Consider the following 27,102-nt stretch of genomic DNA (forward strand, 5'->3'; position numbering starts at 1 on the left):
AGAGTGACATGTAACAGGCTGAACCACAGGCGAGATACTAGAGTGACATGTAACAGGCTGAACCACAGGAGAGATGCTAGAGTGACATGTAAGAGGCTGAACCACAGGAGAGATGCTAGAGTGACATGTAACAGGCTGAACCACAGGAGAGATGCTAGAGTGACATGTAACAGGCTGAACCACAGGAGAGATACTAGAGTGACATGTAACGGGCTGAACCACAGGAGAGATGCTAGAGTGACATGTAAGAGGCTGAACCACAGGAGAGATGCTAGAGTGACATGTAACAGGCTGAACCACAGGCGAGATACTAGAGTGACATGTAACAGGCTGAACCACAGGAGAGATGCTAGAGTGACATGTAAGAGGCTGAACCACAGGCGAGATGCTAGAGTGACATGTAACAGGCTGAACCACAGGAGAGATACTAGAGTGACATGTAACAGACTGAACCACAGGAGAGATGCTAGAGTGACATATAACAGGCTGAACCACAGGCGAGATGCTAGAGTGACATGTAACAGGCTGAACCACAGGAGAGATGCTAGAGTGACATGTAACAGGCTGAACCACAGGAGAGATGCTAGAGTGACATGTATAACAGGCTGAACCACAGGAGAGATGCTAGAGTGACATGTAACAGGCTGAACCACAGGAGAGATGCTAGAGTGACATGTAACAGGCTGAACCACAGGAGAGATGCTAGAGTGACATGTAACAGGCTGAACCACAGGAGAGATGCTAGAGTGACATGTAAGAGGCTGAACCACAGGCGAGATGCTAGAGTGACATGTAACAGGCTGAACCACAGGCGAGATACTAGAGTGACATGTAACAGGCTGAACCACAGGAGAGATGCTAGAGTGACATGTAACAGGCTGAACCACAGGCGAGATACTAGAGTGACATGTAACAGGCTGAACCACAGGAGAGATGCTAGAGTGACATGTAACAGGCTGAACCACAGGAGAGATGCTAGAGTGACATGTAACAGGCTGAACCACAGGAGAGATGCTAGAGTGACATGTAACAGGCTGAACCACAGGAGAGATGCTAGAGTGACATGTAACAGGCTGAACCACAGGTGAGATGCTATAGTGACATTTCCAACTCACTACAGCCAGAAGTTGTGGTTTCACTAGGGATGGTTTCCCACTCACTACAGCCAGAAGTTGTGGTTTCACTAGGGATGGTTTCCAACTCACTACAGCCAGAAGTTGTGGTTTCACTAGGGATGGTTTCCCACTCACTACAGCCAGAAGTTGTGGTTTCACTAGGGATGGTTTCCCACTCACTACAGCCAGAAGTTGTGGTTTCACTAGGGATGGTTTCCCACTCACTACAGCCAGATCAGCACCGACAATGAAATCAGCCACCCGAAACACACCCAGACTCAGCCTAATACAACATTAAGGATACAATACTGTTGAGGTCAGTGCATTGGGCTGGATCATTCAAACTCTCTCTCTCTGTCCTCCGTATTGCCTTCCTAATAGCCTACTGTAGTTTCTTTATGGAAATGAGTGCCTGTCATGCAAAAAAAAGAGTTCTCTATCTTAGTACCTCAGGAAAACCCTGTGTGACCATCCAGGAGAAAAATACAGAGAGGAGGAAGTTATTCTCTCTTACAGAAAAGAAAGACCTGTGCATATGTAGCCTACTGAACAATTCTGCATCCCACAGAATATTGTCATGGATTTCCTACTGTAATGATGTTCAGAGACCGAACGTCTGATATAGCACACACACATTCATTACCAACCATTCACTACCCCCCCATGCTGAATGTGATGGACTGTACAGGGTTCAGTCAGTGCAGTGGCCTATCTGGGCAAAACCAAGGAAGGGACCATTTGAAGAATGTTACAGGGGTAAACCAAGGAAGGGTCCATTTGAAGCATCTTACAGGGGTAAACCAAGGAAGGGACCATTTGAAGCATCTTACAGGGGTAAACCAAGGAAGGGTCCATTTGAAGCATCTTACAGGGGTAAACCAAGGAAGGGACCATTTGAAGCATCTTACAGGGGTAAACCAAGGAAGGGACCATTTGAAGCATCTTACAGGGGTAAACCAAGGAAGGGTCCATTTGAAGCACATTACAGGAGTAAACCAAGGAAGGGTCCATTTGAAGCACTGTACAGAGGGATGTCTGACTACAGCAAAGAAAATAAACACCAAACAACCAACCCCTCAACCTTCAAAGTTATCATGACTTAAAGGTGCTACACCCCCAAAATCCCATTTCCCCGTAACATGGAGGAGACTCACAATTGAGCCTTTTACTTTCTGTTTTGGTCCTGCAGCTTCAAACAGCTGGAAATACTATATGTTTTATTATTAAACATATGTTTAGCTACACCCCTCAAACTCAACACTCGACCTCAAAGCCAGTTCCACTGCTTTTTTGGGGGGACACCAGGTGGGTGATATTAATGATCAGATAGAACAGAAAACCAGCAGGCTCTGGACCTCGTAGGGTCAGAATTGAATACCCCTGCCCTACACTATTCAGTGCTTGTTTTCTCACATAAACTGAAATTGAGCGAACAGTGTCAAATTTTTTTCATCAAGAAATTACAGAGCGATTTCTACATTGGCCACTTGACCCGATTTTAAATAGATAACACAGCCAAAGTCAAAACAGCTTTCCCATTTTGACAACAGATGCCTCTCCAATGGGAGAAATCAATAGGCAATTATCACAGCCAATATCACAGCCAGGTAAGTAATACTGTGAAACACTATCATTCCACTATTACAATGCCATTTTTTTTTTATCCTGTGTAGCACCTTTAATCCTAAATCCCTCCCCACTCATCTACAACTCAGAGCTGACTTGCTCCCAACAGGAAATCTGCATCCCAAATGGCACCCTATTCCATACATTGGGCCCTGGTCAAAAGTAGTGCACTTAGGGTCAAACGTGTCTTGGGTTAGGGTTAAAGTTAGGGTCAAAGTTTTGCATTATGTAGGGGCAACCGAAAAATGATTGCTCCCTCCAACAACTAAGCCCAGTAAGAGACAATATAGAGGAGGAGAGATCCAACAACTAAGCCCAGTAAAAGAGAATATAGAGAAGGAGAGATCCAACAACTAAGCCCAGTAAGAGACGATATAGAGAAGGAGAGATCCAACAACTAAGCCCAGTAAGAGACAATATAGAGAAGAGATCCAACAACTAAGCCCAGTAAGAGACAATATAGAGAAGGAGAGATCCAACAACTAAGCACAGTAAGAGACAATAGAGAGAAGGAGAGATCCAACAACTAAGCCCAGTAAGAGACAATAGAGAGAAGGAGAGATCCAACAACTAAGCCCAGTAAGATACAATATAGAGAAGGAGAGATCCAACAACTAAGCCCAGTAAGAGACAATATAGAGAAGGAGAGATCCAACAACTAAGCCCAGTAAGAGACAATATAGAGAAGGAGAGATCCAACAACTAAGCCCAGTAAGAGACAATATAGAGAAGGAGAGATCCAACAACTAAGCCCAGTAAGAGACAATAGAGAGCTTTGATGGAGCACAATAGCTCCCCTAGGCACCATGTGATGTCCGTGTGCCCCATTCTTGCTCTCCTGGCTTGGTTTCGAAAGAGCGAGAGAGAGATGCAGTGGGTCCATTGAGACAGAGAGATGCATTGGGCCATAGACATGGGGCAGTGTGTTGTTAGAGGCATATCAGTGGTAAATAACAGCAGGTGGGTAAACTCTGATCCCTGGTTGTGGTGAGTAAAGTAACGCTTTATAAATATTTTCAAAGCATTATTCTGCAATAGGTGGGTAAATGCTTACGCAGAATATAAATGGTGTGTAAGCTGCGATCACGTGAATTTACCCTCCACTAAACCACTGAGTCATATGATGCTCCACTAAACCCCTGAGTCATATGATGCTCCACTAAACCCCTGAGTCATATGATGCTCCACTAAACCACTGAGTCATATGATGCTCCACTAAACCACTGAGTCATATGATGCTCCACTAAACCACTGAGTCATATGATGCTCCACTAAACCCCTGAGTCATATGATGCTCCACTAAACCACTGAGTCATATGATGCTCCACTAAACCCCTGAGTCATATGATGCTCCACTAAACCACTGAGTCATATGATGCTCCACTAAACCACTGAGTCATATGATGCTCCACTAAACCACTGAGTCATATGATGCTCCACTAAACCACTGAGTCATATGATGCTCCACTAAACCACTGAGTCATATGATGCTCCACTAAACCACTGAGTCATATGATGCTCCACTAAACCACTGAGTCATATGATGCTCCACTAAACCACTGAGTCATATGATGCTCCACTAAACCACTGAGTCATATGATGCTCCACTAAACCACTGAGTCATATGATGCTCCACTAAACCACTGAGTCATACGATGCTCCACTAAACCACTGAGTCATATGATGCTCCACTAAACCACTGAGTCATATGATGCTCCACTAAACCACTGAGTCATATGATGCTCCACTAAACCACTGAGTCATATGATGCTCCACTAAACCACTGAGTCATATGATGCTCCACTAAACCACTGAGTCATATGATGCTCCACTAAACCACTGAGTCATACGATGCTCCACTAAACCACTGAGTCATACGATGCTCCACTAAACCACTGAGTCATATGACAGTTATTGGTGAACAGTAGTAGCTCTGTGTGTTGATGAAGTGTTGGGCACTGGTCCAAAGTAGTGCACTAAATAGGTAATACACTCTTAGAAAAAAGAGTGTATTGCTGTCCCTATTGGAGAACCCATTCTGGTTCCAGGTAACACCCATTCTGGTTCCAGGTAACACCCTTTTTGGTACCAGGTAACACCCATTCTGGTTCCAGGTAACACCCATTCTGGTTCCAGGTAACACCCTTTTTGGTACCAGGTAACACCCATTCTGGTTCCAGGTAACACCCATTCTGGTTCCAGGTAACACCCATTCTGGTTCCAGGTAACACCCATTCTGGTTCCAGGTAACACCCATTCTGGTTCCAGGTAACACCCTTTTTGGTACCAGGTAACACCCATTCTGGTTCCAGGTAACACCCATTCTGGTTCCAGGTAACACCCATTCTGGTTCCAGGTAACACCCATTCTGGTTCCAGGTAACACCCTTTTTGGTACCAGGTAACACCCATTCTGGTTCCAGGTAGATAGCACCTTTTTTTCTAGGAGTGTAAGGTGCCATTTCAGATGCGGAAATTGGTTGAATCAATGTTGTTTCCACGTCATTTCAACAACCAAAAAAGTATTTGTGATGACATTGAATCAATGTGGAAAACTGATTGGATTTGCAAAAAGTCATCAACATAAGGATCTTTTTTTCACCCAACGTTTAACCTAAATCCAATGACATGGTGGAATTCTTTGTTGATTTCACATTGAATTCACGTTAGTTGACAACTCAACCAAATGTAAATCAAAACTAGACGTTGAACTGACGTCTGTGCCCAGTGGGTATGCTACCATAGAAAAACATGGCTGCTGTACATTCATAACACCATCAGCCTTTATTCCTATTCTTCACAACAATCAACCGCTAATCGCTAACCGCTAGCTAACGGAACAGTCTGTAAACTTCAAGAGGTACCGGTTACAGTTTCGGGTCAACTGTTTTTTATTTTGGGCAAAACATTTCACTTCGGTGTGCACTAATGAATACGATCCTGGTTTTAAAAAATGCTCAAGTGTGGAAGAGAATCCACCATTTGCATATACAGTAATAATCTGGTCTGTGATAGCGAGGTTTGGGTGGAATGGTTGTTTAGGCAGGCCATCGCTGGGTGTGTTTTCACTATGGGGTTTTTCTTCATTTACAAGTCAGAGTCCAGTTAAGCAAACTCCTTAAAGGGATAGTTCACTCCAAGATAAAATTTGCTAGGATGTTTTCAAGTCTAGAAAGACCATCTGAGTCCACATTCCACACCACGTGTTGTGTTGTCTAGACTCTGCTGTGAGCCTTCGGAGAAACCTACAGATCTCATCTAAAACCCAAATGAATAGGAAAGATTGGCACCTCTAATTCCAGTTTATTAGCTCCACACAGAACAGTTGAGGTATAAAACACATCTGATAAACTTGGATTTTGTGGTGAACTACCCCTTTAAATGAACCAATCGTTCATCACTGTTAAATAAGCAATGTAAACGAAGTTCCAAATGAACTATACATTCTATTCACTACCATGTAGCTCTATGTCAGTGCAATATCTATATCTACAGGAGGAGAATGGTTGCAATGAACTGAAACTGTGAGTAAGAACCACCATTAATACATTGCATTCAGTTACAAGACATTTCAATCAAAAAGCTGCTACGGTACATCTTGCCGAGACTCCACAATATAATCCTCATTTCCCTTTCCAAATGGCCCCCTATTCCCTACGTAGTGCAATACTTTTGGCCAGAGCCCAATGGGCCCTGATCAAAGTAGTGCACTATATAGGGAATAGAATGCAATTTAGAATGCAACTTCTGTATGTAGGTCATTGAGTTAGGATGCCAATAACCATGACAACCAACCAATAAAACCCAATTCAAGAACAGGGAGGGAGTGCAAAAATGGAAGCTCCCATAATACTGAGCTTGTCAACCTCACGAAATAACCCTCATTTACAGTGATGATGTTATACGTGATAAATAGTGTTGATTCCTGAGAAACCTCCTGAGAATTGTAGGATTTCTCCACATGAAAGCAAATACTTTTGAGTGCTCTACGGCTGTATCTCAAATAGCACTCTAGTGCCAAATAGTGCCCAAAAAGCAGTGCACTATTACATTTGGAATAGGGCCCCCTCTCTCAGCAAAATCCCCATAGGATGCTTGGTAACCATGAGCAGGCGTTTATATTGTGAGATCCCTGACACACACAGAACTGAGGAAGAAAACAAAGGAATTCTTTCAGAACAAAAACACACAGAGCTGCGTTGCATTGCAACCATTCAACCAACAATTAGGAAGGTCACAATAATGTCAGATCTTGGTTGAGACATGACAAGATAAAAGAGAAAGAAGAAGAGGAGTGACAGCAGAACCATCCCCGCCCGGGATGGGCGAGGCCTTTCTAAAGCGCTAGGCCCACTGTCGCTGCAGTGTTGCATTGTGGGTATTGTAGTAACAGGTGTGTGTGTTCACCTGTATTGAGTTCTTGTTGTGTCACACACTGGCATGGCAGCTGGGTTGGTTAACCTAGCTTGGTGATCTGTAGACCCCCTTCTATCCTCACTGTATCGATGGACGGCAAAGATTTCACTTTGTGAAAAAAGTCAAAGAGCGGGTTTCCGTCCACAAATATCCGGAAGCGCGTGTGCTCGCAGTGGATCTCGATCTGGATAGATAGAGAGAGAGATGGAGAAAGAGAAAAGGCAAGTAGAGAAAGAGAATAGAATAAAACAACCCATTTCTAAACCAAGTCACATTATGTGGCCATGTGGTTCTTTCTCCAAATGAAAGAGAGCTTGTTAGCTTTTGCATAACTTATCACTTATGCTATCTCTAACCATCTCTAAACCACATCCTCTGACAAATGTGTGACTGGAGCAACCTGCTTTACAATAAAACCACAACAAGGCACAATGTGTGTTCCTCATCACTGGGCTATATCTTTACATAACGTCTGTACTGAATCATATCACATCACTGGGCTATATCTTTACATAACGTCTGTACTGAATCATATCACATCACTGGGCTATATCTTTACATAACGTCTGTACTGAATCATATCACATCACTGGGCTATATCTTTACATAACGTCTGTACTGAATCATATCACATCCCTGGTCTATATCTTTACATAACGTCTGTACTGAATCATATCACATCACTGGTCTATATCTTTACATAACGTCTGTACTGAATCATATCACATCACTGGGCTATATCTTTACATAACGTCTGTACTGAATCATATCACATCACTGGGCTATATCTTTACATAACGTCTGTACTGAATCATATCACATCACTGGCTATATCTTTACATAACGTCTGTACTGAATCATATCACATCACTGGGCTATATCTTTACACAACGTCTGTACTGAATCATATCACATCACTGGACTATATCTTTACATAACGTCTGTACTGAATCATATCACATCACTGGGCTATATCTTTACACAACGTCTGTACTGAATCATATCACATCACTGGACTATATCTTTACATAACGTCTGTACTGAATCATATCACATCACTGGGCTATATCTTTACACAACGTCTGTACTGAATCATATCACATCACTGGTCTATATCTTTACATAACGTCTGTACTGAATCATATCACATCACTGGGCTATATCTTTACATAACTTCTGTACTGAATCATATCACATCACTGGGCTATATCTTTACATAACGTCTGTACTGAATCATATCACATCACTGGGCTATATCTTTACACAACGTCTGTACTGAATCATATCACATCACTGGGCTATATCTTTACATAACGTCTGTACTGAATCATATCACATCACTGGGCTATATCTTTACATAACGTCTGTACTGAATCATATCACATCACTGGTCTATATCTTTACATAACGTCTGTTCTGAATCATATCACAGCAACTAAAGAGAAGTCAGAGTGGTAGAGCGAGGGAGTGTATGAGATAGAGATAAGGGTGGAAGGCCAATTATCATGAAGTTAAGACCCTAGTTAACTGTGGCCCCATAGGGCTCTGGTCAAAGGAAGTCTACTAGAAAGGGGATGAGGTGCCATTTGGGACAAGTTGGATAAGAACGTGAAGTGTTCTTGGTACCCTGAAGGAATGGTCGGGTTTGGGGTTAGAATTTAAAAAGAGAGTGGAGTGTTATGCTATCTTGAAGGCCTGGTCCAGTTAGGATTAGAGGTTAGGATTAGGATTAGGATTAGAGATTAGGATTAGGGGTTAGAGGTTATGGGTTAGGATTAGAGTTTAGGGGTTAGATTCAGTGTAACAGGTACCCTGAAGGGCTGGTTAGGATTAGAGGTTAGGGGTTAGGATTAGAGTATAGGGGTTAGGATTAGAGTTTAGAGGTTAGGGGTTAGGATCAGTGTAACAGGTACCCTGAAGGGCTGGTCAGGTTAGAGGTTAGGATTAGAGTTTAGGGGTTAGGATAAGTGTAACAGGTACCCTGAAGGGCTGGTCAGGGATGAAGGGGAAGTAGTCGATAGACTTCTCCTCCTCGCTCCATTTTCCCGAGACGCAGGAGTTACGCAGAAACTGGCGCTCGGCGAATCGAGCGCTGAGTTTCAGGGCCACATCCGGCTGTGGCTCCTCCTTCTCTGTGCCGCGGCCGCAAGTCAGGCTGACGTCAAAGCTGAGACAGAAAGAAACGTAAAGAAGAAAAAAGAAATAGGTGTCACTGAGCTGGTTTAACAATATCCCTTTTTACCCTAGGTAACCTGTCCTTTAGTGGGAGCCCTAGGTAACCTGTCCTTTAGTGGGAGCCCTAGGTAACCTGTCCTTTAGTGGGAGCCCTAGGTAACCTGTCCCTTAGTGGGAGCCCTAGGTAACCTGTCCTTTAGTGGGAGCCCTAGGTAATCTGTCCCTTAGTGGGTTCACTAGGTAACCTGTCCCTTAGTGGGTTCACTAGGTAACCTGTCCCTTAGTGGGAGCCCTAGGTAACCTGTCCCTTAGTGGGTTCACTAGGTAACCTGTCCCTTAGTGGGTTCACTAGGTAACCTGTCCCTTAGTGGGAGCCCTAGGTAACCTGTCCCTTAGTGGGAGCCCTAGGTAACCTGTCCTTTAGTGGGAGCCCTAGGTAACCTGTCCCTTAGTGGGTTCACTAGGTAACCTGTCCCTTAGTGGGAGCCCTAGGTAACCTGTCCCTTAGTGGGAGCCCTAGGTAACCTGTCCTTTAGTGGGAGCCCTAGGTAACCTGTCCCTTAGTGGGTTCACTAGGTAACCTGTCCCTTAGTGGGTTCACTAGGTAACCTGTCCCTTAGTGGGAGCCCTAGGATAACCTGTCCCTTAGTGGGAGCCCTAGGGCAGCCTGTCCCTTAGTGGGAGCCCTAGGGCAGCCTGTCCCTTAGTGGGAGCCCTAGGTAACCTGTCCCTTAGTGGGAGCCCTAGGATAACCTGTCCCTTAGTGGGAGCCCTAGGATAACCTGTCCCTTAGTGGGAGCCCTAGGCAACCTGTCCCTTAGTGGGAGCTCTAGGCAACCTGTCTCTTAGTGGGAACCCTAGGCAACCTGTCCCATAGTGGGAACCCTAGGCAGCCTGTCCCTTAGTGGGAGCCATAGGATAACCTGTCCCTTAGTGGGAGCCCTAGGTAACCTGTCCCTTAGTGGGAGCCCTAGGCAGCATGTCCCTTAGTGGGAGCCCTAGGTAACCTGTCCCTTAGTGGGAACCCTAGGATAACCTGTCCCTTAGTGGGAGCCCTAGGTAACCTGTCCCTTAGTGGGAGCCCTAGGTAACCTGTCCCTTAGTGGGAGCCCTAGGATAACCTGTCCCTTAGTGGGAGCCCTAGGATAACCTGTCCCTTAGTGGGAGCCCTAGGTAACCTGTCCCTTAGTGGGAGCCCTAGGCTAACCTGTCCCTTAGTGGGAGCCCTAGGCTAACCTGTCCCTTAGTGGGAGCCCTAGGATAACCTGTCCCTTAGTGGGAGCCCTAGGATAACCTGTCCCTTAGTGGGAGCCCTAGGATAACCTGTCCCTTAGTGGGAGCCCTAGGTAACCTGTCCCTTAGTGGGAGCCCTAGGTAACCTGTCCCTTAGTGGGAGCCCTAGGATAACCTGTCCGTTAGTGGGTTCACTAGGGCAGCCTGTCCCTTAGTGGGAGCCCTAGGTAACCTGTCCCTTAGTGGGAGCCCTAGGATAACCTGTCCCTTAGCGGGAGCCCTAGGAAACCTGTCCCTTAGTGGGAGCCCTAGGATAACCTGTCCGTTAGTGGGAGCCCTAGGTAACCTGTCCCTTAGTGGGAGCCCTAGGATAACCTGTCCCTTAGTGGGAGCCCTAGGTAACCTGTCCCTTAGTGGGAGCCATACTATAACCTGTCCCTTAGTGGAAGCCCTAGGATAACCTGTCCCTTAGTGGGAGCCCTTGGATAACCTGTCCGTTAGTGGGAGCCCTAGGATAACCTGTCCGTTAGTGGGAGCCCTAGGAAACCTGTCCCTTAGTGGGAGCCCTAGGATAACCTGTCCCTTAGTGGGAGCCCTAGGTAACCTGTCCCTTAGTGGGAGCCATACTATAACCTGTCCCTTAGTGGGAGCCCTAGGATAACCTGTCCCTTAGTGGGAGCCCTTGGATAACCTGTCCGTTAGTGGGAGCCCTAGGATAACCTGTCCCTTAGTGGGAGCCCTAGGATAACCTGTCCGTTAGTGGGAGCCCTAGGATAACCTGTCCCTTAGTGGGAGCCCTAGGATAACCTGTCTCTTAGTGGGAGCCCTAGGATAACCTGTCCGTTAGTGGGAGCCCTAGGATAACCTGTCCCTTAGTGGGAGCCCTAGGATAACCTGTCCCTTAGTGGGAGCCCTAGGATAACCTGTCCCTTAGTGGGAGCCCTAGGTAACCTGTCCCTTAGTGGGAGCCCTAGGTAACCTGTCCCTTAGTGGGAGCCCTAGGCTAACCTGTCCCTTAGTGGGAGCCTTAGGCTAACCTGTCCCTTAGTGGGAGCCCTAGGATAACCTGTCCCTTAGTGGGAGCCCTAGGTAACCTGTCCCTTAGTGGGAGCCCTAGGATAACCTGTCCCTTAGTGGGAGCCCTAGGTAACCTGTCCCTTAGTGGGAGCCCTAGGATAACCTGTCCGTTAGTGGGTTCACTAGGGCAGCCTGTCCCTTAGTGGGAGCCCTAGGTAACCTGTCCCTTAGTGGGAGCCCTAGGATAACCTGTCCCTTAGCGGGAGCCCTAGGAAACCTGTCCCTTAGTGGGAGCCCTAGGATAACCTGTCCGTTAGTGGGAGCCCTAGGTAACCTATCCCTTAGTGGGAGCCCTAGGATAACCTGTCCCTTAGTGGGAGCCCTAGGTAACCTGTCCCTTAGTGGGAGCCATACTATAACCTATCCCTTAGTGGGAGCCCTAGGATAACCTGTCCCTTAGTGGGAGCCCTTGGATAACCTGTCCGTTAGTGGGAGCCCTAGGATAACCTGTCCGTTAGTGGGAGCCCTAGGTAACCTGTCCCTTAGTGGGAGCCCTAGGATAACCTGTCCCTTAGTGGGAGCCCTAGGTAACCGGTCCCTCAGTGGGAGCCCTAGGTAACCTGTCCCTTAGTGGGTTCACTAGGTAACATGTCCCTTAGTGGGAGCCCTAGGTAACCTGTCCCTTAGTGGGAGCCCTAGGTAACCTGTCCTTTAGTGGGAGCCCTAGGTAACCTGTCCCTTAGTGGGTTCACTAGGTAACCTGTCCCTTAGTGGGAGCCCTAGGTAACCTGTCCCTTAGTGGGAGCCCTAGGTAACCTGTCCTTTAGTGGGAGCCCTAGGTAACCTGTCCCTTAGTGGGTTCACTAGGTAACCTGTCCCTTAGTGGGTTCACTAGGTAACCTGTCCCTTAGTGGGAGCCCTAGGATAACCTGTCCCTTAGTGGGAGCCCTAGGGCAGCCTGTCCCTTAGTGGGAGCCCTAGGGCAGCCTGTCCCTTAGTGGGAGCCCTAGGATAACCTGTCCCTTAGTGGGAGCCCTAGGATAACCTGTCCCTTAGTGGGAGCCCTAGGTAACCTGTCCCTTAGTGGGAGCCCTAGGCAACCTGTCCCTTAGTGGGAGCTCTAGGCAACCTGTCTCTTAGTGGGAACCCTAGGCAACCTGTCCCATAGTGGGAACCCTAGGCAGCCTGTCCCTTAGTGGGAGCCATAGGATAACCTGTCCCTTAGTGGGAGCCCTAGGTAACCTGTCCCTTAGTGGGAGCCCTAGGCAGCATGTCCCTTAGTGGGAGCCCTAGGTAACCTGTCCCTTAGTGGGAACCCTAGGATAACCTGTCCCTTAGTGGGAGCCCTAGGTAACCTGTCCCTTAGTGGGAGCCCTAGGTAACCTGTCCCTTAGTGGGAGCCCTAGGATAACCTGTCCCTTAGTGGGAGCCCTAGGATAACCTGTCCCTTAGTGGGTTCACTAGGTAACCTGTCCCTTAGTGGGAGCCCTAGGATAACCTGTCCCTTAGTGGGAGCCCTAGGTAACCTGTCCCTTAGTGGGAGCCCTAGGATAACCTGTCCCTTAGTGGGAGCCCTAGGATAACCTGTCCCTTAGTGGGAGCCCTAGGATAACCTGTCCCTTAGTGGGAGCCCTAGGTAACCTGTCCCTTAGTGGGAGCCCTAGGTAACCTGTCCCTTAGTGGGAGCCCTAGGATAACCTGTCCGTTAGTGGGTTCACTAGGGCAGCCTGTCCCTTAGTGGGAGCCCTAGGTAACCTGTCCCTTAGTGGGAGCCCTAGGATAACCTGTCCCTTAGCGGGAGCCCTAGGAAACCTGTCCCTTAGTGGGAGCCCTAGGATAACCTGTCCGTTAGTGGGGGCCCTAGGTAACCTGTCCCTTAGTGGGAGCCCTAGGATAACCTGTCCCTTAGTGGGAGCCCTAGGTAACCTGTCCCTTAGTGGGAGCCATACTATAACCTGTCCCTTAGTGGAAGCCCTAGGATAACCTGTCCCTTAGTGGGAGCCCTTGGATAACCTGTCCGTTAGTGGGAGCCCTAGGATAACCTGTCCGTTAGTGGGAGCCCTAGGAAACCTGTCCCTTAGTGGGAGCCCTAGGATAACCTGTCCCTTAGTGGGAGCCCTAGGTAACCTGTCCCTTAGTGGGAGCCATACTATAACCTGTCCCTTAGTGGGAGCCCTAGGATAACCTGTCCCTTAGTGGGAGCCCTTGGATAACCTGTCCGTTAGTGGGAGCCCTAGGATAACCTGTCCCTTAGTGGGAGCCCTAGGATAACCTGTCCGTTAGTGGGAGCCCTAGGATAACCTGTCCCTTAGTGGGAGCCCTAGGATAACCTGTCTCTTAGTGGGAGCCCTAGGATAACCTGTCCGTTAGTGGGAGCCCTAGGATAACCTGTCCCTTAGTGGGAGCCCTAGGATAACCTGTCCCTTAGTGGGAGCCCTAGGATAACCTGTCCCTTAGTGGGAGCCCTAGGTAACCTGTCCCTTAGTGGGAGCCCTAGGTAACCTGTCCCTTAGTGGGAGCCCTAGGCTAACCTGTCCCTTAGTGGGAGCCTTAGGCTAACCTGTCCCTTAGTGGGAGCCCTAGGATAACCTGTCCCTTAGTGGGAGCCCTAGGTAACCTGTCCCTTAGTGGGAGCCCTAGGATAACCTGTCCCTTAGTGGGAGCCCTAGGTAACCTGTCCCTTAGTGGGAGCCCTAGGATAACCTGTCCGTTAGTGGGTTCACTAGGGCAGCCTGTCCCTTAGTGGGAGCCCTAGGTAACCTGTCCCTTAGTGGGAGCCCTAGGATAACCTGTCCCTTAGCGGGAGCCCTAGGAAACCTGTCCCTTAGTGGGAGCCCTAGGATAACCTGTCCGTTAGTGGGAGCCCTAGGTAACCTATCCCTTAGTGGGAGCCCTAGGATAACCTGTCCCTTAGTGGGAGCCCTAGGTAACCTGTCCCTTAGTGGGAGCCATACTATAACCTATCCCTTAGTGGGAGCCCTAGGATAACCTGTCCCTTAGTGGGAGCCCTTGGATAACCTGTCCGTTAGTGGGAGCCCTAGGATAACCTGTCCGTTAGTGGGAGCCCTAGGTAACCTGTCCCTTAGTGGGAGCCCTAGGATAACCTGTCCCTTAGTGGGAGCCCTAGGTAACCTGTCCCTTAGTGGGAGCCATACTATAACCTGTCCCTTAGTGGGAGCCCTAGGATAACCTGTCCCTTAGTGGGAGCCCTAGGATAACCTGTCCCTTAGTGGGAGCCCTAGGGCAGCCTGTCCCTTAGTGGGAGCCCTAGGGCAGCCTGTCCCTTAGTGGGAGCCCTAGGTAACCTGTCCCTTAGTGGGAGCCCTAGGATAACCTGTCCCTTAGTGGGAGCCCTAGGATAACCTGTCCCTTAGTGGGAGCCCTAGGCAGCCTGTCCCTTAGTGGGAGCTCTAGGCAACCTGTCTCTTAGTGGGAACCCTAGGCAACCTGTCCCATAGTGGGAACCCTAGGCAGCCTGTCCCTTAGTGGGAGCCATAGGATAACCTGTCCCTTAGTGGGAGCCCTAGGTAACCTGTCCCTTAGTGGGAGCCCTAGGCAGCATGTCCCTTAGTGGGAGCCCTAGGTAACCTGTCCCTTAGTGGGAACCTTAGGATAACCTGTCCCTTAGTGGGAGCCCTAGATAACCTGTCCCTTACTGGGAGCCCTAGGTAACCTGTCCCTTAGTGGGAGCCCTAGGATAACCTGTCCCTTAGTGGGAGCCCTAGGATAACCTGTCCCTTAGTGGGAGCCCTAGGTAACCTGTCCCTTAGTGGGAGCCCTAGGCTAACCTGTCCCTTAGTGGGAGCCCTAGGCTAACCTGTCCCTTAGTGGGAGCCCTAGGATAACCTGTCCCTTAGTGGGAGCCCTAGGATAACCTGTCCCTTAGTGGGAGCCCTAGGATAACCTGTCCCTTAGTGGGAGCCCTAGGTAACCTGTCCCTTAGTGGGAGCCCTAGGTAACCTGTCCCTTAGTGGGAGCCCTAGGATAACCTGTCCGTTAGTGGGTTCACTAGGGCAGCCTGTCCCTTAGTGGGAGCCCTAGGTAACCTGTCCCTTAGTGGGAGCCCTTGGATAACCTGTCCCTTAGCGGGAGCCCTAGGAAACCTGTCCCTTAGTGGGAGCCCTAGGATAACCTGTCCGTTAGTGGGAGCCCTAGGTAACCTGTCCCTTAGTGGGAGCCCTAGGATAACCTGTCCCTTAGTGGGAGCCCTAGGTAACCTGTCCCTTAGTGGGAGCCATACTATAACCTGTCCCTTAGTGGAAGCCCTAGGATAACCTGTCCCTTAGTGGGAGCCCTTGGATAACCTGTCCGTTAGTGGGAGCCCTAGGATAACCTGTCCGTTAGTGGGAGCCCTAGGAAACCTGTCCCTTAGTGGGAGCCCTAGGATAACCTGTCCCTTAGTGGGAGCCCTAGGTAACCTGTCCCTTAGTGGGAGCCATACTATAACCTGTCCCTTAGTGGGAGCCCTAGGATAACCTGTCCCTTAGTGGGAGCCCTTGGATAACCTGTCCGTTAGTGGGAGCCCTAGGATAACCTGTCCCTTAGTGGGAGCCCTAGGATAACCTGTCCGTTAGTGGGAGCCCTAGGATAACCTGTCCCTTAGTGGGAGCCCTAGGATAACCTGTCTCTTAGTGGGAGCCCTAGGATAACCTGTCCGTTAGTGGGAGCCCTAGGATAACCTGTCCCTTAGTGGGAGCCCTAGGATAACCTGTCCCTTAGTGGGAGCCCTAGGATAACCTGTCCCTTAGTGGGAGCCCTAGGTAACCTGTCCCTTAGTGGGAGCCCTAGGTAACCTGTCCCTTAGTGGGAGCCCTAGGCTAACCTGTCCCTTAGTGGGAGCCTTAGGCTAACCTGTCCCTTAGTGGGAGCCCTAGGATAACCTGTCCCTTAGTGGGAGCCCTAGGTAACCTGTCCCTTAGTGGGAGCCCTAGGATAACCTGTCCCTTAGTGGGAGCCCTAGGTAACCTGTCCCTTAGTGGGAGCCCTAGGATAACCTGTCCGTTAGTGGGTTCACTAGGGCAGCCTGTCCCTTAGTGGGAGCCCTAGGTAACCTGTCCCTTAGTGGGAGCCCTAGGATAACCTGTCCCTTAGCGGGAGCCCTAGGAAACCTGTCCCTTAGTGGGAGCCCTAGGATAACCTGTCCGTTAGTGGGAGCCCTAGGTAACCTATCCCTTAGTGGGAGCCCTAGGATAACCTGTCCCTTAGTGGGAGCCCTAGGTAACCTGTCCCTTAGTGGGAGCCATACTATAACCTATCCCTTAGTGGGAGCCCTAGGATAACCTGTCCCTTAGTGGGAGCCCTTGGATAACCTGTCCGTTAGTGGGAGCCCTAGGATAACCTGTCCGTTAGTGGGAGCCCTAGGTAACCTGTCCCTTAGTGGGAGCCCTAGGATAACCTGTCCCTTAGTGGGAGCCCTAGGTAACCTGTCCCTTAGTGGGAGCCATACTATAACCTGTCCCTTAGTGGGAGCCCTAGGATAACCTGTCCCTTAGTGGGAGCCCTTGGATAACCTGTCCGTTAGTGGGAGCCCTAGGATAACCTGTCCGTTAGTGGGAGCCCTAGGATAACCTGTCCCTTAGTGGGAGCCCTAGGATAACCTGTCCGTTAGTGGGAGCCCTAGGATAACCTGTCCCTTAGTGGGAGCCCTAGGATAACCTGTCCGTTAGTGGGAGCCCTAGGATAACCTGTCCCTTAGTGGGAGCCCTAGGATAACCTGTCCCTTAGTGGGAGCCCTAGGATAACCTGTCCCTTAGTGGGAGCCCTAGGATAACCTGTCCGTTAGTGGGATTGAAACAGGGATCCTCTGCCTTGCAAACAAACAGGACCGCCCGCTTAAGAACGTCTTGCAACAGAAATACAGAAAATGAACCAATTCGACATTTCAAGCTGGGCAGTGAGGTTAGGAAGCTAACTCTGTTACACGAGGGGACATAAAGGAAGAGCATATGGTAATGGAGCTGTAAGGGACAGAGAGGAGGGCCTATGGGGACAATGGTAATGGAGCCGTAAGGGACAGAGAGGCAGGCCTATGGGGACAATGGTAATGGAGCTGTAAGGGACAGAGAGGAGGGCCTATGGGGACAATGGTAATGGAGCTGTAAGGGACAGAGAGGAGGGCCTATGGGACAATGGTAATGGAGCTGTAAGGGACAGAGAGGAGGGCCTATAGGGACAATGGTAATGGAGCTGTAAGGGACAGAGAGGAGGGGACATAGGAGGGCCTATAGGGACATGATGCTGTAGGGGACATAGTGGATGGCCTATAGGGACATGATGCTGAAGGGGACATAGAGGAGGGCCTATAGGGACGTGGTGGAGGGTCTATAAGGACATGATGCTGTAGGGGACATAGGAGGGCCTATAGGGACATGATGCTGAAGGGGACATAGAGGAGGGCCTATAGGGACATAGTGGAGGGTCTATAAGGACATGATGCTGTAGGGGACATAGGAGGGCCTATAGGGACATGATGCTGTAGGGGACATAGAGGAGGGCCTATAGGGACATGATGCTGTAGGGGACATAGAGGAGGGCCTATAGGGACATGATGCTGTAGGGGACATAGAGGAGGGCCTATAGGGACATGATGCTGTAGGGGACATAGAGGAGGGCCTATAGGGACATGATGCTGTAGGGGACATAGTGGATGGCCTATAGGGACATAGAGGGCCTATAGGGACGTGGTGCTGTAGGGGACATAGAGGAGAGCCTATAGGGACGTGGTGTCTGTAGGGGACATAGAGGAGGGCCTATAGGGACGTGGTGTCTGTAGAGGACATAGATGAGGGCCTATAGGGACGTGGTGTCTGTAGGGGACATAGAGGAGGGTCTATAGGGACGTGGTGCTGTAGGGGACATAGAGGAGGGCCTATAGGGACGTGGTGTCTGTAGGGGACATAGAGGGCCTATAGGGACATGGTGTCTGTAGGGGACATAGTGCAGGGTCTATAGGGACGTGGTGTTGTAGGAGAAACACCATATAACTGTTGTCATTATGTTCTGCATCTGGAGGAGCAGCATGTTGACATCTCCATGAACTTTAGAACAGGCATTTAAAACTGATGTCACTAAATGTGTTTTTAAACTGACCATTAGTTTCTATTGAGGCCTATAAAGGACACACCCTAAAATGTCTCAACAAGCATTGTGTCCCAACTGGCACACTATTCCCTTTGTAGCACACTACGTTTGATGAGGGCCAATGTAGCCCTAGTGGCCTACATAGGGAATAGGGTGCCATTCGGGAAACAGGCCAGCTCTGCCTCAGCCTGGCCTGACTGTGGAGGTGAACACCCTGCCTTGCATTATGAAAAAGCCATCCTTTCTCAACACTCCCACCCACACAGTTCTCCAGTTCTCCTCTTCACCTCCCCCAGGCCGTTTCTTTGCCTTCTGCCATGCTGCTAATAATAAACTATTCTTTTGAACTTTTTCCTTTCTGAGCCTGTGTTTGATTCTGTCTTTTACAATACATGTTTTCTCTCCTTATGAGGCTAGATTCACATTCTTCAGCAGACATAACATAGAAAACACAGCATTTCACCAATTAAACATGTAATACACAGGTCCACAACAATTCATTCTATAGGCTACATTCTTACAGAATCAGAACTCCACCTAAAATGGAATGGGACGTAGAATCTAATGAAAAAGCAGTGTATGAAAGATAAGAAGTTGGTAATGACATTCAATCAGATAAGCCAGGGTGCAGTTGAAAAACAGACCTAGTTAGCTCTAGTCCAGGGCGCCTTCTCTTCTTCAAGAATGAAGTCAGTTAACCCACTGTTCCTAGGCCTTGAAAATAAGAATTTGTTCTTAACTGACTTGCCTAGTTAAATAAAGGTAAAATTAAAAATTAATAAGTTGAAGGCTCAGCATCAGCAAGCTGCACGTAACGACATGGACCAGAGCTAAAACCTAATGAGTGGAGGTTATATCGCCCTGGACCAGAGCTAAGACCTAATGAGTGGAGGTTATATCGCCCTGGACCAGAGCTAAGACCTAATGAGTGGAGGTTATATCGCCCTGGACCAGAGCTAAGACCTAATGAGTGGAGGTTATATCACCCTGGACCAGAGCTAAGACCTAATGAGTGGAGGTTATATCACCCTGGACCAGAGCTAAGACCTAATGAGTGGAGGTTATATCGCCCTGGACCAGAGCTAAGACCTAATGAGTGGAGGTTATATCACCCTGGACCAGAGCTAAGACCTAATGAGTGGAGGTTATATCGCCCTGGACCAGAGCTAAGACCTAATGAGTGGAGGTTATATCGCCCTGGACCAGAGCTAAGACCTAATGAGTAGAGGTTATATCACCCTGGACCAGAGACCTAATGAGTGGAGGTTATATCACCCTGGACCAGAGCTAAGACCTAATGAGTGGAGGTTATATCGCCCTGGACCAGAGCTAAGACCTAATGAGTGGAGATTATATCGCCCTGGACCAGAGCTAAGACCTAATGAGTGGAAGTTATATCACCCTGGACCAGAGCTAAGACCTAATGAGTGGAGGTTATATCGCCCTGGACCAGAGCTAAGACCTAATGAGTGGAGGTTATATCACCCTGGACCAGAGCTAAGACCTAATGAGTGGAGGTTATATCACACTGGACCAGAGCTAAGACCTAATGAGTGGAGGTTATATCACCCTGGACCAGAGCTAAGACCTATTGAGTGGAGGTTATATCGCCCTGGACCAGAGCTAAGACCTAATGAGTGGAGGTTATATCGCCCTGGACCAGAGTTAAGACCTATTGAGTGGAGGTTATATCACCCTGGACCAGAGACCTAATGAGTGGAGGTTATATCACCCTGGACCAGAGACCTAATGAGTGAGGTTATTGTCTTAGCCTACCTGTCCGGCTCCAGAGACCTATTGAGTGGAGGTTATTGTCTTAGCCTACCTGTCCGGCTCCAGATCAATAGGTTATATCACCCTGGACCAGAGACCTAATGAGTGAGGTTATTGTCTTAGCCTACCTGTCCGGCTCCAGAGACCTATTGAGTGGAGGTTATTGTCTTAGCCTACCTGTCCGGCTCCAGATCAATAGGTTATATCACCCAGGACCAGAGACCTAATGAGTGAGGTTATTGTCTTAGCCTACCTGTCCGGCTCCAGAGACCTATTGAGTGGAGGTTATTGTCTTAGCCTACCTGTCCGGCTCCAGAGACCTAATGAGTGAGGTTATTGTCTTAGCCTACCTGTCCGGCTCCAGAGACCTAATGAGTGAGGTTATTGTCTTAGCCTACCTGTCCGGCTCCAGAGACCTATTGAGTGGAGGTTATTGTCTTAGCCTACCTGTCCGGCTCCAGATCAATAGGTTATATCACCCTGGACCAGAGACCTAATGAGTGAGGTTATTGTCTTAGCCTACCTGTCCGGCTCCAGAGACCTATTGAGTGGAGGTTATATCACCCTGGACCAGAGCTAAGACCTATTGAGTGGAGGTTATATCGCCCTGGACCAGAGCTAAGACCTAATGAGGGAGGTTATTGTCTTAGCCTACCTGTCCGGCTCCAGATCAATAGGTTATATCGCCCTGGACCAGAGACCTAATGAGTGGAGGTTATATCACCCTGGACCAGAGACCTAATGAGTGGAGGTTATATCACCCTGGACCAGAGACCTAATGAGTGGAGGTTATTGTCTTAGCCTACCTGTCCGGCTCCAGATCAATAGGTTATATCGCCCTGGACCAGAGACCTAATGAGTGGAGGTTATATCACCCTGGACCAGAGACCTATTGAGTGGAGGTTATTGTCTTAGCCTACCTGTCCGGCTCCAGAGACCTATTGAGTGGAGGTTATTGTCTTAGCCTACCTGTCCGGCTCCAGATCAACAGGTTATATCACCCTGGACCAGAGACCTATTGAGTGGAGGTTATTGTCTTAGCCTACCTGTCCGGCTCCAGATCAATAGGTTATATCACCCTGGACCAGAGACCTATTGAGTGGAGGTTATTGTCTTAGCCTACCTGTCCGGCTCCAGATCAACAATGCCCATGACAATGATCTTCTTCCCCGGCCTCATACCACCTCTGATGCGGCCGCTGAAAGGCACCTTCTACGATTGAGAGACAACATTTTATTATAAATCATCATCATCACAACACATAATATGGACAAAAAAAACGGTTGTAGCCCCCCCCCCCCATCCTCCAGGGTAGGAGATGTGGTAATTATTTCATAACGGATTAATAATACAGGCCTATATATTGATTAACGTGGGTGTTTCAGGATGAATCGTCCCACCAGAAGCCGTGCAATGTCCTCCCTATCCGGCGAGATAAGCCCGGGGTTCCCGAACGAATCGTTGTGATGGTCATCTTCAGTTTTCTTCAAAACCACCAGAGACAAAAGGGAAAGAAAAAAACACAACGTATTGATCAGGTACAGCCTAAATGATAGTAGCCTACTCAATGGGCTGAGTAGTCTAGCGTTTTAAAAGGCTGCATATTGCTCTAGATGTCTTCTCTGCGGTTGAAAAAGCCGACGGCATGGTCCTCATGCCGCTCTTCAACAATGACAAGGTGGGGAAACCCATGGCTGTCAAAACATCTGTCATGTTGTAGACTAGAGCGCGTAAGACCTGTGAGAACGGTCGGTCATTACCACCAACTCGCACATAGACAGCCCACATTGTACAGTGATAACGAGAGGTAATGCACCGCTGCTACTATAGTAGCTACATATGGGTCAAACGACCTAGGTGAGCACCACACAGATACATTTTATCATGCAGAATCATATTGAATTTGTTCCGCGCCCACATCAGAGGTCGGCTCGGGCTGTGCTTGGGAATGCACGGACAGCCTATTGCCATATTACTCCCCACAATCATAGAGACTTCATGATGACGTAAATTATAGCTCTCCAACAAATGACACGTTTAACCGTTTTACGCGCAGATATAGAAAACAACAAATTCCGAGCAAACCGCTGTTTTCCTGAAAATTGTAATACTCACTATTGCGTCCTTTTCCGTTGCCGACACCGCCATCTTGACTTGTACAGAATACCATAGGATGCTTATCAGAAGAGAGGCAGCCCGGCCAGTCCTCCTCTCCTGGAATGTGTCAGCGTCGTGGCAGCAGTGACTCTGTGAACATATTTCTAGGTGTCCACACTCACACTCCACATGCAGCGGAGAGGAATCGTAAGCAATACGTGGAATTACCTACGGTATTCACATTTAGGATTAGGATACGTCTGGCTGGCAGAGGCTGCGTGTTGTAGTAGGCTATGTCTAGGCTGTATTTATCCGCTCTAGAAATGGGTGGATAGTCTTTTTATTTTGCTGACGTATGCTTTACAATAGTAAGAGGGGCTTTGGTAATCCCCGTCTGTTCGTGAACGGGAACGAGTCAGGCTAATCAGATTTTTAATTTCCTACAAAGAACCTTCACCTAATTAAACTGTACCGGCACTTCTCTCATTCGATTCTAATCTTGAATGGAGATATTTTGTATAGCTTCGTTCCTAGACTAATTAAAGAGGCCTGGTATGTGGTAGGAGCCTAGGATAGAACATGTAACCATTTTGGGATGATAATGATAATGAACAAAATGTGGCGCTAAAGAAACAACCTATTTGATATGTAAATCTAGGCTATAAGAGTACAGCTACTTTTGTTTTTGAAAATGTAAGCTTTATTTAACTAGGCAAGCCAGTTGAAGAACAAATTCTTATTTACAATGACGGCCTACACCGGCTAAACCCGGACGACGCTGGGCCAATTGTGCGCAGCCCCATGGGACTCCCAATCACAGCCGGTTGTGATACAGCCTGGATTCAAACCAAGGTGTCTGTAGTGACGTCTCAAGCACTGAGATGCAGTGCCTTAGACCACTGCGCCACTCGGGAGCCCAAAGGGCTTTTAGATTCTAAATACTAAGTTTGTTGGACACCATTGAGCTATAAATAGCATGTTTCCGCTCAATAATTATACAGAACATTATTTGCCTATGCAAATCAGGAGGGCATGTTTAAATTGTCAGAGGGCGTCCTTCTGTGGCAGTTCACGGTACTACAAATACAAATCCTCTACTCTAGGCCTGCTCTATTATATTCTGCAGTTCCCTCATCCAGAAACAAGGCCTCATTGGGGTTCTATATAGAACCTATTAGTTCTGTATAGAACCAGTTCTTATAAGAGTGTAGCCAACATGTTGTACACAGAGATTGGATGACAAGATGTTTTGTGGGTCTCAAGCTTTCTGTCTTCTCACCCTGTTAGTGACTTCCTCAGTCAGAGCAGCCTACATGATTGGATAATAGGGAACCATCATTCAGTGTTGGGGCTGTGTGTAGCCCTGCATGAGGGTATAGAGGAGATGAAACGGTTGGGACTGAATTGGCCACTGAAGAGCTTCTGGTGTCTACTTTTTTATTTTATTTTTTATTTCACCTTTATTTAACCAGGTAGACTAGTTGAGAACAAGTTCTCATTTACAACTGCGACCTGGAGACCTGGACCTACTACCGTTATGCCCTTGAGCAAGGCACTTGTTCTGTAACACAGGATGATTCTCAAAAGACAGCAAGGCAAATCTCTGACATTCTGTCCATTGCAGCACCTGTCTCTGAAGTTATGCTGGCTAGCCCAGAACATATCTCCTACCATCCTCCTCCCTTCAAGTCATGGGGACTAGCCCAGGACATATCTCCTACCATCCTCCTCTCTTCAAGTCATGGGGACTAGCCCAGGACATATCTCCTACCATCCTCCTCTCTTCAAGTCATGGGGACTAGCCCAGAACATATCTCCAACCATCCTCCTCTCTTCAAGTCATGGTGACTAGCCCAGGACATATCTCCTACCATCCTCCTCTCTTCAAGTCATGGGGGCTAGCCCAGGACATATCTCCTACCATCCTCCTCTCTTCAAGTCATGGGGACTAGCCCAGGACATATCATCTCTCATCCTCTCTTCAAGTCATGGGGGCTAGCCCAGAACATATCTCCAACCATCCTCCTCTCTTCAAGTCATGGGGACTAGCCCAGGACATATCTCCTACCATCTTCCTCTCTTCAAGTCATGGGGACTAGCCCAGGACATATCTCCTACCATCCTCCTCTCTTCAAGTCATGGGGACTAGCCCAGGACATATCTCCTACCATCCTCCTCTCTTCGAGTCATGGGGGCTAGCCCAGAACATATCTCCAACCATCCTCCTCTCTTCAAGTCATGGGGACTAGCCCAGGACATATCTCCTACCATCCTCCTCTCTTCAAGTCATGGGGACTAGCCCAGGACATATCTCCTACCATCCTCCTTTCTTCAAGTCATGGGGACTAGCCCAGGACATATCTTCAACCATCCTCCTCTCTTCCCTGGTCTTGTCTATTCTCTTCATCATTATTCCCTTCTTTCCATCTTCTCAACCCCCCCAAACACACACACGTCGACAGATCTCCCATCAAGTCAAAACGGGGACCCGAACCAGCTCCCACCACGGCTAAGGATTGTATCCAGGCACTCCACGTTGCGTCGTGCTTAAGAGCAGCCCTTAGCCGTGTTATATTGGCCATATACCACACCCCCTCGGTCCTTATTGCTTAATTGTCCTCTTGGGACAATTCCATACACCAGAGGTTTCCTCAGGAAGGTAGGAGAGGTCAATTTGGAATAATTCTATGGAATAGTGTATATCCTAGGGTTGGAATATTCCACTAACTTTCCCAAAATTCCCAGGTTTCCCAGAAATCCCGGTTGGAAGATTCCTTAAATCAGGAGGGAATACACAGGAAATCTAAGAATCCTCCAACCAGGGTGTCTTGAAAACCTGGGAACGTATCAGTGCAACACAAGCTCCAAAGAAAATGCATCCCTCGCCGTAACTGCAACAGTATAGGGCCTATCCATTTCTTTGGGGGGGCCATTTTGTTTTAGATAGAAACAATATAGGTTATATATATATATATATATATATATATATATATATATATATATATATATATATATATATATATATATATATTTTGCTACGATAGCATCCTGCAGCCACACATAGACCTAAACTACAGAAACTAATGCAGCCACACATAGACCTAAACTACAGAAACTAATGCAGCCACACAGACCTAAACTAGGGAAACTAATGCAAAAAGCCAAGATGGTCCCGCCTGGTACTGCCTGGTACGGAAACTGCTCCGCCCACAACCGCAAGGCTCTCCAGAGGGTAGTGAGGTCTGCACAGCGCATCACCGGGGGCAAACTACCTGCCCTCCAGGACACCTACACCACCCGATGTCACAGGAAGGCCATAAAGATCATCAAGGACAACAACCACCCGAGCCACTGTCTGTTCACCCCACTATCATCCAGAAAGCGAGGTCAGAACAGGTGCATCAAAGCTGGGACCGAGAGACTGAAAAACAGCTTCTATCTCAAGGCCATCAGACTGTTAAACAGCCATCACTAACATTGAGTGGCTGCTGCCAACATACTGACTCAATCTCTAGCCACTTTAATAATTTGATGTAATAAATGTATCACTAGTCACTTTAAAAAAATTCACTTTATATAATGTTTACATACCCTATATTACTCATCTCATATGTATATACTGTACTCTATACCATCTACTGCATCTTGCCTATGCCGCACGGCCATCACTCATCCATATATTTATATGTACATTTTCTTGATCATTCCTTTACACTTGTGTGTGTAAGGTAGTTGTTGTGAAATTGTTAGATATTACTGCATGGTCGGAACTAGAAGCACAAGCATTTCGCTACACTCACATTGACATCTGCTAACCAGGTGTAGGTGACCAATAACATTTGATTTGAAGTGTCTATTGTTGTTTTTATTTTTTTGTAGGGGTTGACTTTTTAAACTGGAAATTACAAACTTTAGAAGCCTTTTTGTACCTTGAATACACTAGAAGTTTCCATTTCCTGCTGTGCTGGACAATTCTCTGCAACAAAAGTGATCCATTTAAGATGTTACATCTGTAGCTACTTCTGCTAAGTAATTTAGTAGTAGGTTAACAGGTGCGTTCATTCCGGAGCAAGAGGCCTGCATGTGTTCAGTCTGAATAATGCCTCTTCTCCCTTCTCAAGAACCAACCTGTTCTACCACTTTGAAATAGGCCCAACTACACCCTGATGACATGGAGCTGTCAGCTGATCTTCACACAATGTTTAGTTCTGTTGGTTCATGTTTTCACACAGTAGGCTAGGCACACTCACACTCATTGCTACAGTGCTATAGGCTATGTTGTTGCTCTCCATCTTCTAGACTTCGGCTCCTTCTTGTGTAAGGGAACCTTTTCAGGTGAGTCCCTGTTGTAATTTAGGACCAGTGTTTTCCTAGTTGGCTAAATTACAGCTGGTGTTTCTGTATTTGCTTTCCTGTGGTTCTTTCAAAGATTGGCTAACGGTATGGTACCGTATCGGAGCATATCTGAAATGATAACGATGAATCGATTTGTCACTTGTCAGACTCATCAAGTGTAGTCAGACTCTTCCAACCGTTTTCCATCGTGGTCCAAAGGGCTACACCTGAAATTG

At 47.9% G+C, this 27,102-nt stretch overlaps 1 protein-coding gene across 1 annotated transcript; it reads right to left on the minus strand.

The window, feature by feature from the left end:
* Nucleotides 1-7,096: 7,096 nt before the first annotated feature.
* On the minus strand, nt 7,097-22,787 carry LOC120017974 (galectin-related protein-like). Its single transcript, XM_038960934.1, has 5 exons — nt 22,550-22,787; nt 21,835-21,918; nt 21,558-21,646; nt 9,137-9,323; nt 7,097-7,340 (listed from the first exon to the last, which is right to left on the minus strand). The coding sequence occupies exons 1-5, from the start codon at nt 22,580-22,582 to the stop codon at nt 7,197-7,199; spliced, it is 537 nt and encodes a 178-aa protein (XP_038816862.1). The 5' UTR covers nt 22,583-22,787; the 3' UTR covers nt 7,097-7,196.
* Nucleotides 22,788-27,102: the final 4,315 nt, after the last annotated feature.

The sequence above is a fragment of the Salvelinus namaycush genome, chromosome 22 (genome assembly GCF_016432855.1).
Source record: "Salvelinus namaycush isolate Seneca chromosome 22, SaNama_1.0, whole genome shotgun sequence".
In the NCBI taxonomy this organism is placed as follows: domain Eukaryota; kingdom Metazoa; phylum Chordata; class Actinopteri; order Salmoniformes; family Salmonidae; genus Salvelinus; species Salvelinus namaycush.